Source organism: Callorhinus ursinus, unplaced genomic scaffold (assembly GCF_003265705.2).
Source record: "Callorhinus ursinus isolate GAN/ISIS: 27379988/994484 unplaced genomic scaffold, GSC_fseal_2.0 scaffold58, whole genome shotgun sequence".
In the NCBI taxonomy this organism is placed as follows: Eukaryota; Metazoa; Chordata; class Mammalia; order Carnivora; family Otariidae; genus Callorhinus; species Callorhinus ursinus.
The window spans coordinates 5,652,886-5,665,084 of NW_027397120.1; the positions used below are offsets into that span (position 1 = coordinate 5,652,886).

The 12,199-nt window shown below is 48.7% G+C and overlaps 2 protein-coding genes across 8 annotated transcripts in view; one reads left to right on the forward strand and one right to left on the reverse strand.

The window, feature by feature from the left end:
* The window catches only part of DOCK1 (dedicator of cytokinesis 1), a 485,590-nt gene that overhangs the window by 246,372 nt on the left and 227,019 nt on the right, over positions 1-12,199 (reverse strand). The window lies entirely within an intron of this gene.
* INSYN2A (inhibitory synaptic factor 2A) overlaps positions 1-12,199 on the forward strand; it is a 57,913-nt gene that overhangs the window by 13,305 nt on the left and 32,409 nt on the right. For both annotated transcript variants that reach the window (XM_025880194.2, XM_073884747.1), the window contains exon 2: positions 5,303-6,494. In XM_025880194.2, the coding sequence (XP_025735979.1) occupies positions 5,308-6,494 (1,187 nt within the window). In that variant the 5' untranslated portion in view covers positions 5,303-5,307. The remainder of the gene's footprint in view (positions 1-5,302; positions 6,495-12,199) is intronic.

Here is a 12,199-nt window from a genome sequence, read left to right on the forward strand (position 1 = left end):
TTCTGCTCTCTCCCCTGACTGATGGGACACTAGGGGGTGTCTTGGCAAGGCCAGCACCCTCACCAGCCGCCACGGCCAGTCAGCTGCACCATGCCACGTATACCATGGCACGGGGGCCAAACCGGAAACCCCTCAGTCGTGCAGACACGTTAAGAATGGAGCTCATCCAGTGAGTCTCCTGTCAGCTGTGGAGATCCCGGATCACTTCAGAAAATGCAGAGGATACGTCACATCCATTTTATTTCTAATTAAAACAGATGGCAGATCTCCTCCCAGTAGTGAGTTTGCTCATGTACTGACATCTTCGACTAAACAGCCCTTCTCCTAAGCCCCTGGGGCACATGTATGTACACATGTGTACGCAAAGATACGTACATGTCGGCATATATGCTACACACGCAAACACCATCAACCCTCTGAAATTCATTTTCTTTCTTTATTCAAAGTGTCCTCAAAACAATAAAAGATGACCTTTGGGAGATGGCGTGTACCCAAATCTAATCATTTCTGGGTTTTTCTTCTTCTGATCCAAGTGTTTATACTTTCTAGCGGCCTGATCTGTCATCCTGCCTAAGGCATGACCTGACTTTGCCCTGTGGTTTTTTTTTAATTGGCAAACAATAATATCGCAGCTCCCCCAACAAAAACCGGAAAACAGAAGGGAAGATAAATCTCCCAAAAAGCACTATCTTAATACCACAATGATGACCATGTGGGTTCATTTTCTTCCAGTACAATTTGGGAGACTGCTTTCTTTCACTTAACATGATTTCCTAAGTGTTTTTCTATGATACTAAATAATCTTTATAATTATCATTTTAATGGCCACACTGGATGTATGTACACCATCATTTACTTAACCGTTCACCTATTGTTGGGTATTTAGTTGCTTCCATTTTTCACTCCTTTAAGCTGGAAAGAACATTTTTATATAAGCTATTAATTTAAAGCAGCATGCAGACAGCACTCTCCATCACTAATCTAAAAATACAGCGTTTATATATTTACAACTCACATTTGATTATACACTTTAATTGGAGGGTAATTAAGACATTTGCATTCAAACAGCTCCTCGACACCAGCTCTCCCCAAGCCAGACGCACTCCACCATGACTCGCCAGATTCACCTCAAGACGGCACAGTCCAGTGAATTCCAAAACACCATTTTCGTATGAAAAATAAACTTTATGAACTCCTGCTGCTTTGGAGCCAAGAGATTAACTCCAAGAACCAGAGCCCGTGGTCCTCGGAGGTGACAAGGCCAAGGCGAGCTGTCCCCGAAAATGCCACTGTGGCTTCCGGAGGGGTCCAGCACTCCCAACAGCTCTCACTAAGTCTATGCCCAGGTGCTCTGCATAACCTGCACCCAGATACCTCGTGACAAACAGGCGAAGGAAATTGCTCAGACGAGTTCCAGCGTTGGATGCCTTCTGACGTTCATTACAGGGCACAGCCTGCAGGCTACAGATTTCCCTGGGCAAGGGAGGGGTTCAGTGCCTGGGATTTAGAGGGATGCAGGGAGTGGCCCTTGAGCTGCGTGACTCCCAGCAAATTACAAAAAAAAAAAAAAAAAAAAAAATCTGGAGCCTCAATTTCTCGATCTGCAGCTTGAGGCTGGCAAGAGTGCCTCCCCTGTGAGGCTGTCCTGGGGGTCAAGGAGGAAAGCCAAGTGCAGCGCCAAGGACGCTGGCATTTGGTGAGGAACAGAAGTACGTATGGACTGCACGTTGACATCACACTGTAACATATGCACACTCATTTGCTGAATGAATGCGTGAAGGGATGATGGATGAATGAAGGGAGCCGGAAGGTTCGACTTGTGGGACCTCTTCTGTTAGAATACCCATTTCCTTTCATGACAAAACCATTTTCCTAATAATCACTACCAGCCCCCACCCTACCCCAATAAACAGTAAGTGAATACCCTGGAAAGGTATAACCATTTAATAGGAAAGTAATTCCTAATGTCCAGGAAAATTCCATTCTACAGTTTTAGAAAATGCCACCCAGCCACCAAAAGGAGCGCAGATCTCCATCTGAAGTCCAAATAAGTCAACTACAAGAATCCCTTGACGTCCTTATCAGTGAAATGAGGACAATTCACTTTCTACTACTTGAAAAACAAATTCACCAGCAGACTACCCTGAGGAAAAAAAATCCTCTAAGTATCACCATCATTTTTACTAATAAGAAAATGATTTTTATATACTTAGTAACTCCCTGTAAAACAGAGAAGAGCTTAGAATTGCTTTATTATTATTATTTTGCCACTGGCAATTAATTTTTCTGATTTGTTTTATTAGTTTGATGGTTGAGTCCAAGATTCAGAATATCTTTCCAAACCAGCAGACTGATGTAAGAAAATTATTTCAGTGCAGTTCCTGGCAAATCGCGATGATGAATAGCATGGTAGGACAAACTTATTCAGATGCACATTTTTCAGGAGTGGCAGGGAAAAGGCTGAAAAATTACTAGTAAATTGCTTTTTGTAAAAATGCTCTCCCTTTCAAATTTTCCTTGGTAGGAAGGTCTTCTGCAGAATGATGGCACAATATCGTCTGGCATAGCTGGACAACAAAGGCAGTTCGAGAATGATTATAAGACGAGAGTTAAGATTTAATTTTCTCATTATGCCCCCACGTCCCCCATACTCTCCCCACACCACGCCCTTTTGTGTGCATCATTTTAACCTGTTGGGATAAGTGTCTGTAAAAGATATATATTATCTCTCCTTAGCAGGCATGTTCTATCTCACCCACTGTCCAGAATCTAGTCCTCCCAACACAGAGCCAAGAGATGATATGGCTCCGGTCTGTTCCTTTCCTTTCCTCGTCTCTCCAAAACTGCCCAGTGTTTCCAGTTCCAAATTACTAAGGCCTCCAGCTATCCTCAGCACCCAGGAAAGCTCTAAAAGCCAAAGAAGTCTGCTTCTCTGTCTTCTCCAGACTACCTACGAGAGCGACCATTGGGACTAATTCTTTTGTCAGAGGACAGACACACAGCTGTACACAGTGGCATGAGGATGGGGCTCCCACCTGGCTCAGCACAGAGCTGGGGCGTTTACAGATCAGCCCTTCAGAACAGGCACCTTCCCGACCACCCATGCCCCCGGGTGCCTGGACATACCATCTATTCCTGGCCATTCGCTCTGCTCTCCCAGGCCTTCCTTTTCAGGGACACACTCCAGCCACCCAAGATGAAAGGTCTAGTGTGGTGGTTCTTCCCCGTGGATGGCTATGCCCCTCCCCCGCCCCCATGGCCATCTGGCAATGTCTGGAGACATTTCTAGCTGGCACACTGGGAGGATGCTCCTTACATCTAGCAGGTAGAAGTTGGAATGCTGTTAAACATTTCTCCGTGCACAGGAGAGCAAACGGTCAGGCAGCCCAAAATGCCAGGAGTGCCAAGGCTGAGAAACCCTGGCCCTCTGACCTAAACCAGATTCTGCAGAGCTGATTGCTGTCCTCCAACAAGATTGCCCATTCATGGTCATGGCATTAAGTGATGAAATAATTCAGTTCTCTCTTAAGTCGTTTGTTCAGGAACTCTAGTGGAGACTTGCAAAGCGCCAGCACCATGCTGGCCTGTGATGAGAGGCCAGGTTAACGGGGTCCCTGGACTGCAGGGAGAGGAAGTTCTAGAACACACTCTCATATGGGGGCTCTGGGCTTCTCCCCACTTCTTTCCTTCACCGGACCACCATGCCCACTGGCCTGCAATCTTAACCCAGTAAGAACTAAGGATATGGGGAGGTGTCTTGCCTGTTTGTTGGACATCTGACATTATGAGAAACAGCATGAACTCAGGCATCAGGGAGATCAGGATCCTGCTTCTGCCTGTATGTCCTACTTGCTGTGTGCTATTAACAAGTGACATCACCTCTCTGAACCCCACTTTGCTCTGTCAAATGGGCTGCATGGCACTGAAGGTGTTAGGTATAGCCTTCACACATCAGCGGAGTTCCCGGTGGCCCACACACTCACTGACATCTGGAGTGGCCGCCACCAGTCACCCAGTTCCTTGTAGCAGTCCAGAGAAGTATTCCTGGAGGTTTCAGTCCTGGGTCCATGGGCTCCTCCCAGGACAGCCCGAAGGTCTGTCGACGGGTGGACTGGGCTGTGCAGCCTGGGCCTGTTCCTGTTCAGCTAGCTCATGCCTGTGACCTTGCCTCTCTGGACAGGGAGCTCCAATGCCAGGCCCCTGCACACCCCAGTCCCTCCCATCTAACTATTTTCTTCTCAAACACTAACTCACAAGCAACATAACTATATTTTCTTCCTTTAAGTTCAGCCTGCAAGAAAATTCTTCCACGTGCAATGAGCAGCTGTGAATCTGCCTGATAAAGTGAAGGCATTTACCCCACTGGTATTCCCCAGAGGGATCATCGGCCACCTGCACCTTTTTAGATGCATTTAATAATTCAGCCCAAGATGAATTTGCATGATTAACATAAAGCCTTGTGATTTTATTTTCTTTCAGGATTTAAATACTGAAACAACCACCATTGTTTTCATTTTCAGAGGTTGTGATCAAAACACAAAACTTGATTCTAGAATGAATAATTTCTTTAAAAAAAAGTATTTTCAAATACCACTCTCCATAGAATGCAAAGAAAAGAGCGATGGATGCAGGGAAACCCATGTTCTCTCTAGGGCTAGTGTTAACCCATTAGAAGCAAGCCACACCACAAAGAGTAATCCTTTCCAGTCCTCCCATCGAGCCGTATGCCCTGCTGTCCCATGACATCCGTAATGGCTAAGACAAATGCATTTATCTCAGTCCCTCAGGCAGGGCTCTCCATATTTATCTGATCAGGACCTTGAATCACCAATAAGAAAACAGCAATTCTCTTGGATTCCAATAATAGATTAATCACGTCATCCTCAAAAACTAGTAAAAACCCAAACTGAGTAAGATGCATTTGGAAAACCATCTGCCTATGAAGTGGGGACGTGTATGTGAAATGATAATTTGCAAAACGGAAGAGGCAGCGTCGTTGGGCTTCTTGATGAATATAGTAAAACAGGTTTGTCTAATGGGGAAACATGCATTACTATCAAAAGAAACGAGTGTATCCCACATGGAAAAGCAAGCAGGCTTTAATATCTGAGAAGCATTTCAAGCTGTGCCTACCAGCAATTCTCCGCCTGTCTGATTTTCCTTAACATAAAGGCCAACCTCACCTGTTTAAAAATAATTAGGAAGCAGGCAGTAGTAACGTTCGCTCGAAGTTTGTGCTGCCTGTGGGTTCGCATGTGTGTTTCTATTTCACTGACGCCTGTGTTGATGTTTCTGAACGCAGGAATCATGGTCAGTAAGGAAAGCGGCAAATGTGTACTCACGACATCAGAGAGTGAGGTGGAGCCTGCCGCCGGCCTGGCCCTGGAGATGAAGTATGCCCTGGATCCCAACCGGCAGATTAAAAAACGGAATAAAGCCCTCCAGGTGCGATTTAAGGATATCTGCGAGGCGCAGAATGAGCAGAGGGACACGCAGCTCTCGGCGGGACAGCCGGGCGAGAAGCGGGAGGCCAAGCCCGTGTCCTACAGGGCAGCCTACCGCAAGTACATGACCGTGCCCGCTCGGAGGTCCATCCCCAATGTCACCAAGAGCACAGGCGTGCAGACCTCGCCAGACCTGAAAAAGTGTTACCAGACCTTCCCTCTGGACCGCAAGAAAGGCAATCTCAAAAGCATCCCCCCTGGGGATGCCTTTAAAAGTCAAAACAATGGGTTTGCAGCGGATGCAAAGGAGAAGCTCGAGGAAGGACCCGGGGAGGAGGCCCGGCCGTGCGGTGCCGGCCGGGTGCACAGGACGGCAGCCTTGGTTTTCCACTCTGATGAACACATGAACGCGCTGGACCAGCCTGCCGGGGTCAACTGTGCAGAGCCATGCAGAAACCCTGACGTGCACAGCTGCCGAAATGAGCCTCTCCAAAACTCCGCCCGGCCTCCCTCCCAGGAGCCTGATTACCAGCTGCACGGAAAAGCAAAGCACGACAGGACGACACCGGACACCGAGGAAGCCGCTCTGTCGGCCCACGGGACCGTATTTAAAACCGAGGTGGCCACCGTTTATGCACCTGCCTCCAGCGCAAAGGCCCCCGAGGCTGCCTTGTCAAACTCTGCTGCCACAAGCGAGTGGCCCCTGTGCCCAGCGGCCGACCAGGAGCGGAGGAGAGCCTTGCGTCTCAATGCGCTCCAGGGCCCCCAGGGCCCCGAGGCGGCCTGCTCGCCCCCGATGCAGTGCCTGTTCCCCGAATGTAGCGAGCAGCCCCCACAGACTCGAGCCCCGCCGGGGGAGGAGAGCCAGCCTTGTCCCACGGCTGCCGCTGTGGGTGAAGAAGGCCGACAAATCGTGCCTCACACGGAAGTCGTCGATCTGAAAGCACAGCTGCAGGTGATGGAGGACCTGATCAGCTCCAGCCAAGAAACCATCAAAGTGCTCTTGGGGGTCATTCAGGAGTTGGAGAAAGGAGAGGCCCATCGGGAAGGGTATGTATGCCCACGTTTCTCATGAAGCTGGGCGGGCTCACCACCCCCAGGGTCCCTCCGTAGCCTCCAATGACCAGATGCGTAGCAAGACTAATGCCAGCATTTCTGTGAACAGGTGATAGTCCGAGGGCAGCGCAAGCTCAGTGGGGTCCCAGTTTACTTTATAAGGCTAGGCTTCACTGCATACTCGCCGTAAAGATTCACTTGGTGGTTGGCATTCATCTGCCTGGCCTGGAATTCAAGTCCTGTACCTCTCTTTTGAATGCATGAATTGATGGGTCTTAACTTTGTATGCCCTAGGACGAAAGGTTTAGGATATGAAGTATAGGTACGCCAGCCCAAAATATCTAAGTAAGAAACCACTCGCCTCTTAGGAATATTTCGGAAGAGAAAAGAAAGAACTGAAATGGCATTCTGCAAAGCAGATGCTGACTTGGTTATATTAAATCATTAGAGTAACATAGATATTCAGGACTGTACAAGGTTTCGCACAACAGAGGATGTGTTTCTCTGTCCCGCCATGGAGCTCCTAGAAGCAATGCATACCCTCAGTCAAGCCCTCTCTGTGTGTGATTAGGAGACCGTACCTTTCCTCCCGAGGGTCTCATCTGTGGAGCTGGGCTACAGACGGAACATTTCCAGTCGGCAGCCAACACTGTCCAGCCTTGGTAACAGATTGCTAAACTGTGTTTCCCATCTTTTGAACTTAAAATTGTGCAGCAGCAAATTTAAAAGCAAATGACCTAATGGTAGGATGCTAGCCTTGAGCCCCTCAAGGGGGGCCTGGCAGTGGGCTTTGCTGAAACCAGGGTGCCAGGAGTACTCTAGTTCCAGGCTTCTCGAAACAGTGCACACGGCTTACTGGCCTTCGTCCTGACTGCCAGGTTTTCTGTTTTCCATTTCCCCTTGACACTGTCTGGATTCCCTGCAGCAGCCCATGATCTGGAGGTGGGATCTGAGGAAGGGCCCTACTACCTCATGGGGTTAGTTCCCCACCCTGGGGGTCCTACCCCTGGTGAAGTGAGCTAGCAGCCAGTACGAAGGGAAGCCAAGAAATGCATCGTCAGGGCAGCAAACCATCGGTAAACAGAAGTTTCCTCAAGAGGACTTCTGTGGTTCAGTTATACGGTGTTTGCGTATTGCAAACAAGGGGGAGGAAACAGTCTCCACAGTCCAAGGCAGCCAGTGAGGCTTAGGCCCTGGCTCCAGAGGCAAGGTGCCCGCTGCGGGCTCTGGACCCTGGTTTCCGGCTTCTCCAGCATAGTGCAGGTGGCCCATCTACAAGAGGAGTTGATCCCCAATAACTCGACCCCCCCATACAGAGTATCGTTTCCAGTCAGTGGTGTTCAGCTGCTGGCCATCAGTGGTAACCTAACATTACAGAATGTTTTCAAAAGGCCTCTTTCAGTCTTGGGTGTACATTTCCATTTTCATCCCATTTCAGTCATTTGGACTTGAATACGTACACATCCCGGAACAACACACTCAGGTGGGTCTACAAGGGATTGGTCGATCAGGAGACCACAATCCCACAGAAGAATTAAAAGTCCAAACAGGGACCAAATCAGACTTTGATATAGCTTGTAGTGACTGAAATCAGACAGCAAAATAGGAAGACATCAACATTACTCGCTGGGGGAAAAAAAAAAGTCACTGAATGGTATAAAGCCAAACGCATATGCTAAATAAATGTGTATGCTCACCAGGGTAGGTGCCGAACTAAAACCCTGCCAAGGCTGAACACCCACGAACACCCCAGGAAAGGAGAACCATGTTGAGCTACAGGCTCCTTACACTATTTGAACAACTGTAGAGATTTGTTTTAAATGGGATCCTCTGAGTTCTCTGCAACCCTGCCAGGCGACACAGTGCTCCTGCACTTACTGAGACATCTTTAGGTGGGAATTCTGACTCCAAGGATGTGGGGCAAGGGCTACACCCCTCTGTGCCCCACTGCTTCACCTGTAAGTGTGGGAGATCATCATTCATCCTACAGATGGAAGGAGAGGAGGACGCGGAGTGACCCTCCAATGTAGTCAGCCCAGTGCCAGGTGCATCTGAATGGGTTGAGATCTGCGGTGGCATGAGTATTGATTGGTCTGGCTGGTCAAAGATGCTGGGGTTTGGGGAACACTTAGCAGCCCCACATCTGAGTCCAGTGTGACGAATGTACCCTCCACACTCCCAGCACACAGGCTGCCATCAGTATTCTTCCTACAAGCCCTGAGCTGCTCGGTCCAGTGCAGTACCCACCAGCCACAGTGGCTAATGAAATTCAAATTCAGATTAATTACAATTGCAAATTCAGTTCTTCAGTTGTACTGGCAATATCTCAGGTGCCCAAGAGCCAATGTGATGACTGGTCACTGCATAGGACACAGAGCATTGCTGTAGTCACAAGAAGTCCTTCAGCCTGGTCTCCCCAAAACGGGGCACAGTGCCTGGCTCCTAACCGTGTTAGGACTGAGCACTAGAGATCAAGGCAAACAGTGAGCTGACTTTAAAATCAATCCCTAGTTCAGCTGCTGCCTGCTCAGGACAAGCTCGCTGCAGAGAGGCAGTCCCGAATCCCACCATCCGTCCCAGAGCCTTCCTTCTCACCTCTGTTTCTGAACCCTCTGCACTCAGATCACAGTGAGTCAAGTAGTTTCAAACCCCAAGGCCACCCTAAAGGTGGCCCCTCTTGCCAATGCCCGAGGCCATTAATTTGGTCAAAACTCCCATTTCCACCACTTTTCAATGTCAGGATGTGAGGGGATGTGAGCCTCGCAGGTGCGCAGAGAAGGGGCAAGCTCCTTTCCCGGGTGTCTGAGGCCAGCACAGAGCGGTGGGTGGAAGACAGGTGTGCTGGAACATCTTTATCAACTGGTTTGGTGGGGGGTGGATAGCATTTGCTGATTTCCATGGTGTAAATATTGCTACCAGGGCCAATTTCAATCAGCTCACAAAATCCTGAAACTTGACCATTCTGCCCCTACAAGAACCAGACCGTGCCCCTGATGGGCATGTCCCAGGATGGTCACTCTAAAGGAGGACTTACTTTATGTACCCCATCTGAGCCAGGGAATAAGGTGTTTCCCTTGCATCTCATGGCAAAAAAAAAAAAAACAAAAAAACAGGAAAACTTACTCTACTTTCCACATATTATATAGTCGTTATGTAACATGACAAAGAATTTCATGACCAAGTTAAAAAGATATGTACAGTTTTCCTTGGAAAATATTCTAGAGTTTAAAAAGTCATCAACAGTACAGAACGCTCAGAAGCTGGGTAAAATTTTTCTGCTCACCTTCTACCCTTAATTAAGCAAGGAGAACCTACTCTGTCAAGAATTTACCTGCATTGGGAGGGGACCCAGTGAGGACAGGCATCTTATGTGCATTGTGGAGCCCTCGACTTTGAATCCCACTGACAGATTCTGCCTCTACACCCACATTTCACAGGGAGGCCATGGGCTTGCTCTGGTGTAGGATGTTAGAACAAAGCCAGGGAAGGCAATACTCTTTGCACTTGGCTAGGTTCCACGGGCCAACTTACATTTCTTGAAGTTCCTTTCACTAGTGAGTCTGGACAAACTGCATATTGAGTCTGTCAGACAAGCCTATTGAAAGAGTTGTTTTGTGCATGGGAATTCCGGGGTCACCAACCCCAACCACATTCAGGAGTTTCCAAATTATTTTTCATGCGATTCATTCATCTCATTTGCTTATGTCAATTTCAAAAAGGCCTTGGCAGAGTGTTTTCAGCTTAGGGAAGTTACTGAATCTCAGGGAGCTCCAATTTCATCGTATACAAAACAAGGCTCCTAGAAGCTTAAAGACGATGTCTGCAAAGCTAGTCGCAGAAAGCAACACACAGTAGGCCTCAAGGAAAGGCCATGTCCTAATGTGAGCATTTCAGAGGAAGCATTCCATAAGGAGGTAGCTGTGCAAGAAGTATTCAAAATCATGCCTTTCGGGCCCTTGTAAAACGTTTGGGCAGATCACTAACATTGCTCGCTTCATGCAGTGAGGGCAGCATTTGGTCACTGTGCTGGTATGAATGCCAGGAATGATCCTGCTTATTTCAGAGCTCTCAATATTATTCTTGCCTCTTCCCAGGAAGTTCAGGGTCACACAGGCTGCCTCAGTAGGCCACTAATGTAGTTGCTAAAGGCCGCAAACCAGGCAAACGGGGCACTGAGTTTAAAAACCCAAGTACTTCTTATAACAGCCATAATTCCCCAGAACAGCCAGGGGCTGCTGGGCAGGAGACCCTCTGACCCATGGGCTGCAGGTCCAAAGTGCTCCCGGTGTGCACTCACTAGCAACTGCATGGGCACTTCGTGGGAAGATGGTTATTTACTTCTAAGACTGCACCCCAACACTCTGAATGTCTTCATGGGTTCCGTGGTTGGTGACAGCCTAATGAGACTCGGCTATTCAGAGAAGACCCGAAAACTACATGAGAAGCTTTAGTCGAGCTGTCATGCATGAGGGCAGGATCTGCTGTTGCCCAGAGTCAAGTAGGCTCTTTCACTGGTCACATCTCTCCTGGCGTCAGCTGGGTGTTACCTGCAGGCTTGGGTAATGAGAGTCAGGGAGAGAGCAGAACCCACGCCACTCTGGGCCGTCAAGTGTGAGGGATTGGCAGAGATGAAATCTGGAAGCCCGGAGGCTTTGCAGCTGTACTGAATCAGAGCAAATGTGAGACCATCACTTAAAAGAAGCAAAACCTCAACAACAAACCAGCCCAAGGACTCTAGCAGCTTGCAGGGAGGGCTGTAAACCCAGTGACCCAGTCTCCCGTTCATCTGTGCTACGGCTCCTGGGGTCCTGTCCAGCCGCTTCAGCCTCACTGAAAAGGAGTATTTCTCTGTGACGTGAGGTCCAGGGCACACAGGGATAGCAAAGAAAAATAAGCCAATGGAATCCCCCCCGAGATCAGGGGCCCTTTGAGGGCAGTGCTTACAGTGGCTTTGAAGACAAAGGAGGTAGGAATAAAGACCTGAGGGCAGCAACAAGCTAATGTAAACCCAGTGTGGAATCCTATGTTGTTGGCCCAGCTTTGCTTTTCTTTTAATCACTAAAGCAAGGGGGCTGGCCATGCAGCGGGTGAAGGTATATGCAGATACATCCAGAGGGCGGGCGGAAATAATCAGGCTTTCAGGATCTATGGTTATTTGAAGACCTCAGCATCACCTTTCAACCTGGCAGATGTTGGCATGCTTTTGGGCCAGACAGTAAATGTGTTTGGATTTGAAGGCCACACCGTCTACGGTCAAACGATTCGGCTCTGCCACCGTATCATGAACGCAGCCATAGACAGTATGTGCACAAATGAGGATACACAGCCAGGAGCTGGGTCCGGGCCACAGGCAGAGTGCGCCGACTTGTGCCACATGGTCGTGTAGAAAACCAGGTCAGTAGATGGGCGAGGGACGATCCCAGGTGCGTGACTGCCAGACTGACAGGCGTACAATTCACGCACTTGTTCAGAGGGCCTCTACCAAGAGTCTCCTGTGTGTTGAGCCCTGTGCCAGGCAAGGAGGGGATACAAGTCAGATGAGCTCAGGGCCCCACTCTGAAGCGTCCCCAGGTCACTGATGATCACTTTGTTCAAGCCTCCGCCTGACTGTTCATCCTCAGCCCATACAGCCTTCAGCATTCTGCCTGTGAACTCCATGCATGTTATTCATATCTGTGTAATTGGTATGTATGATACAT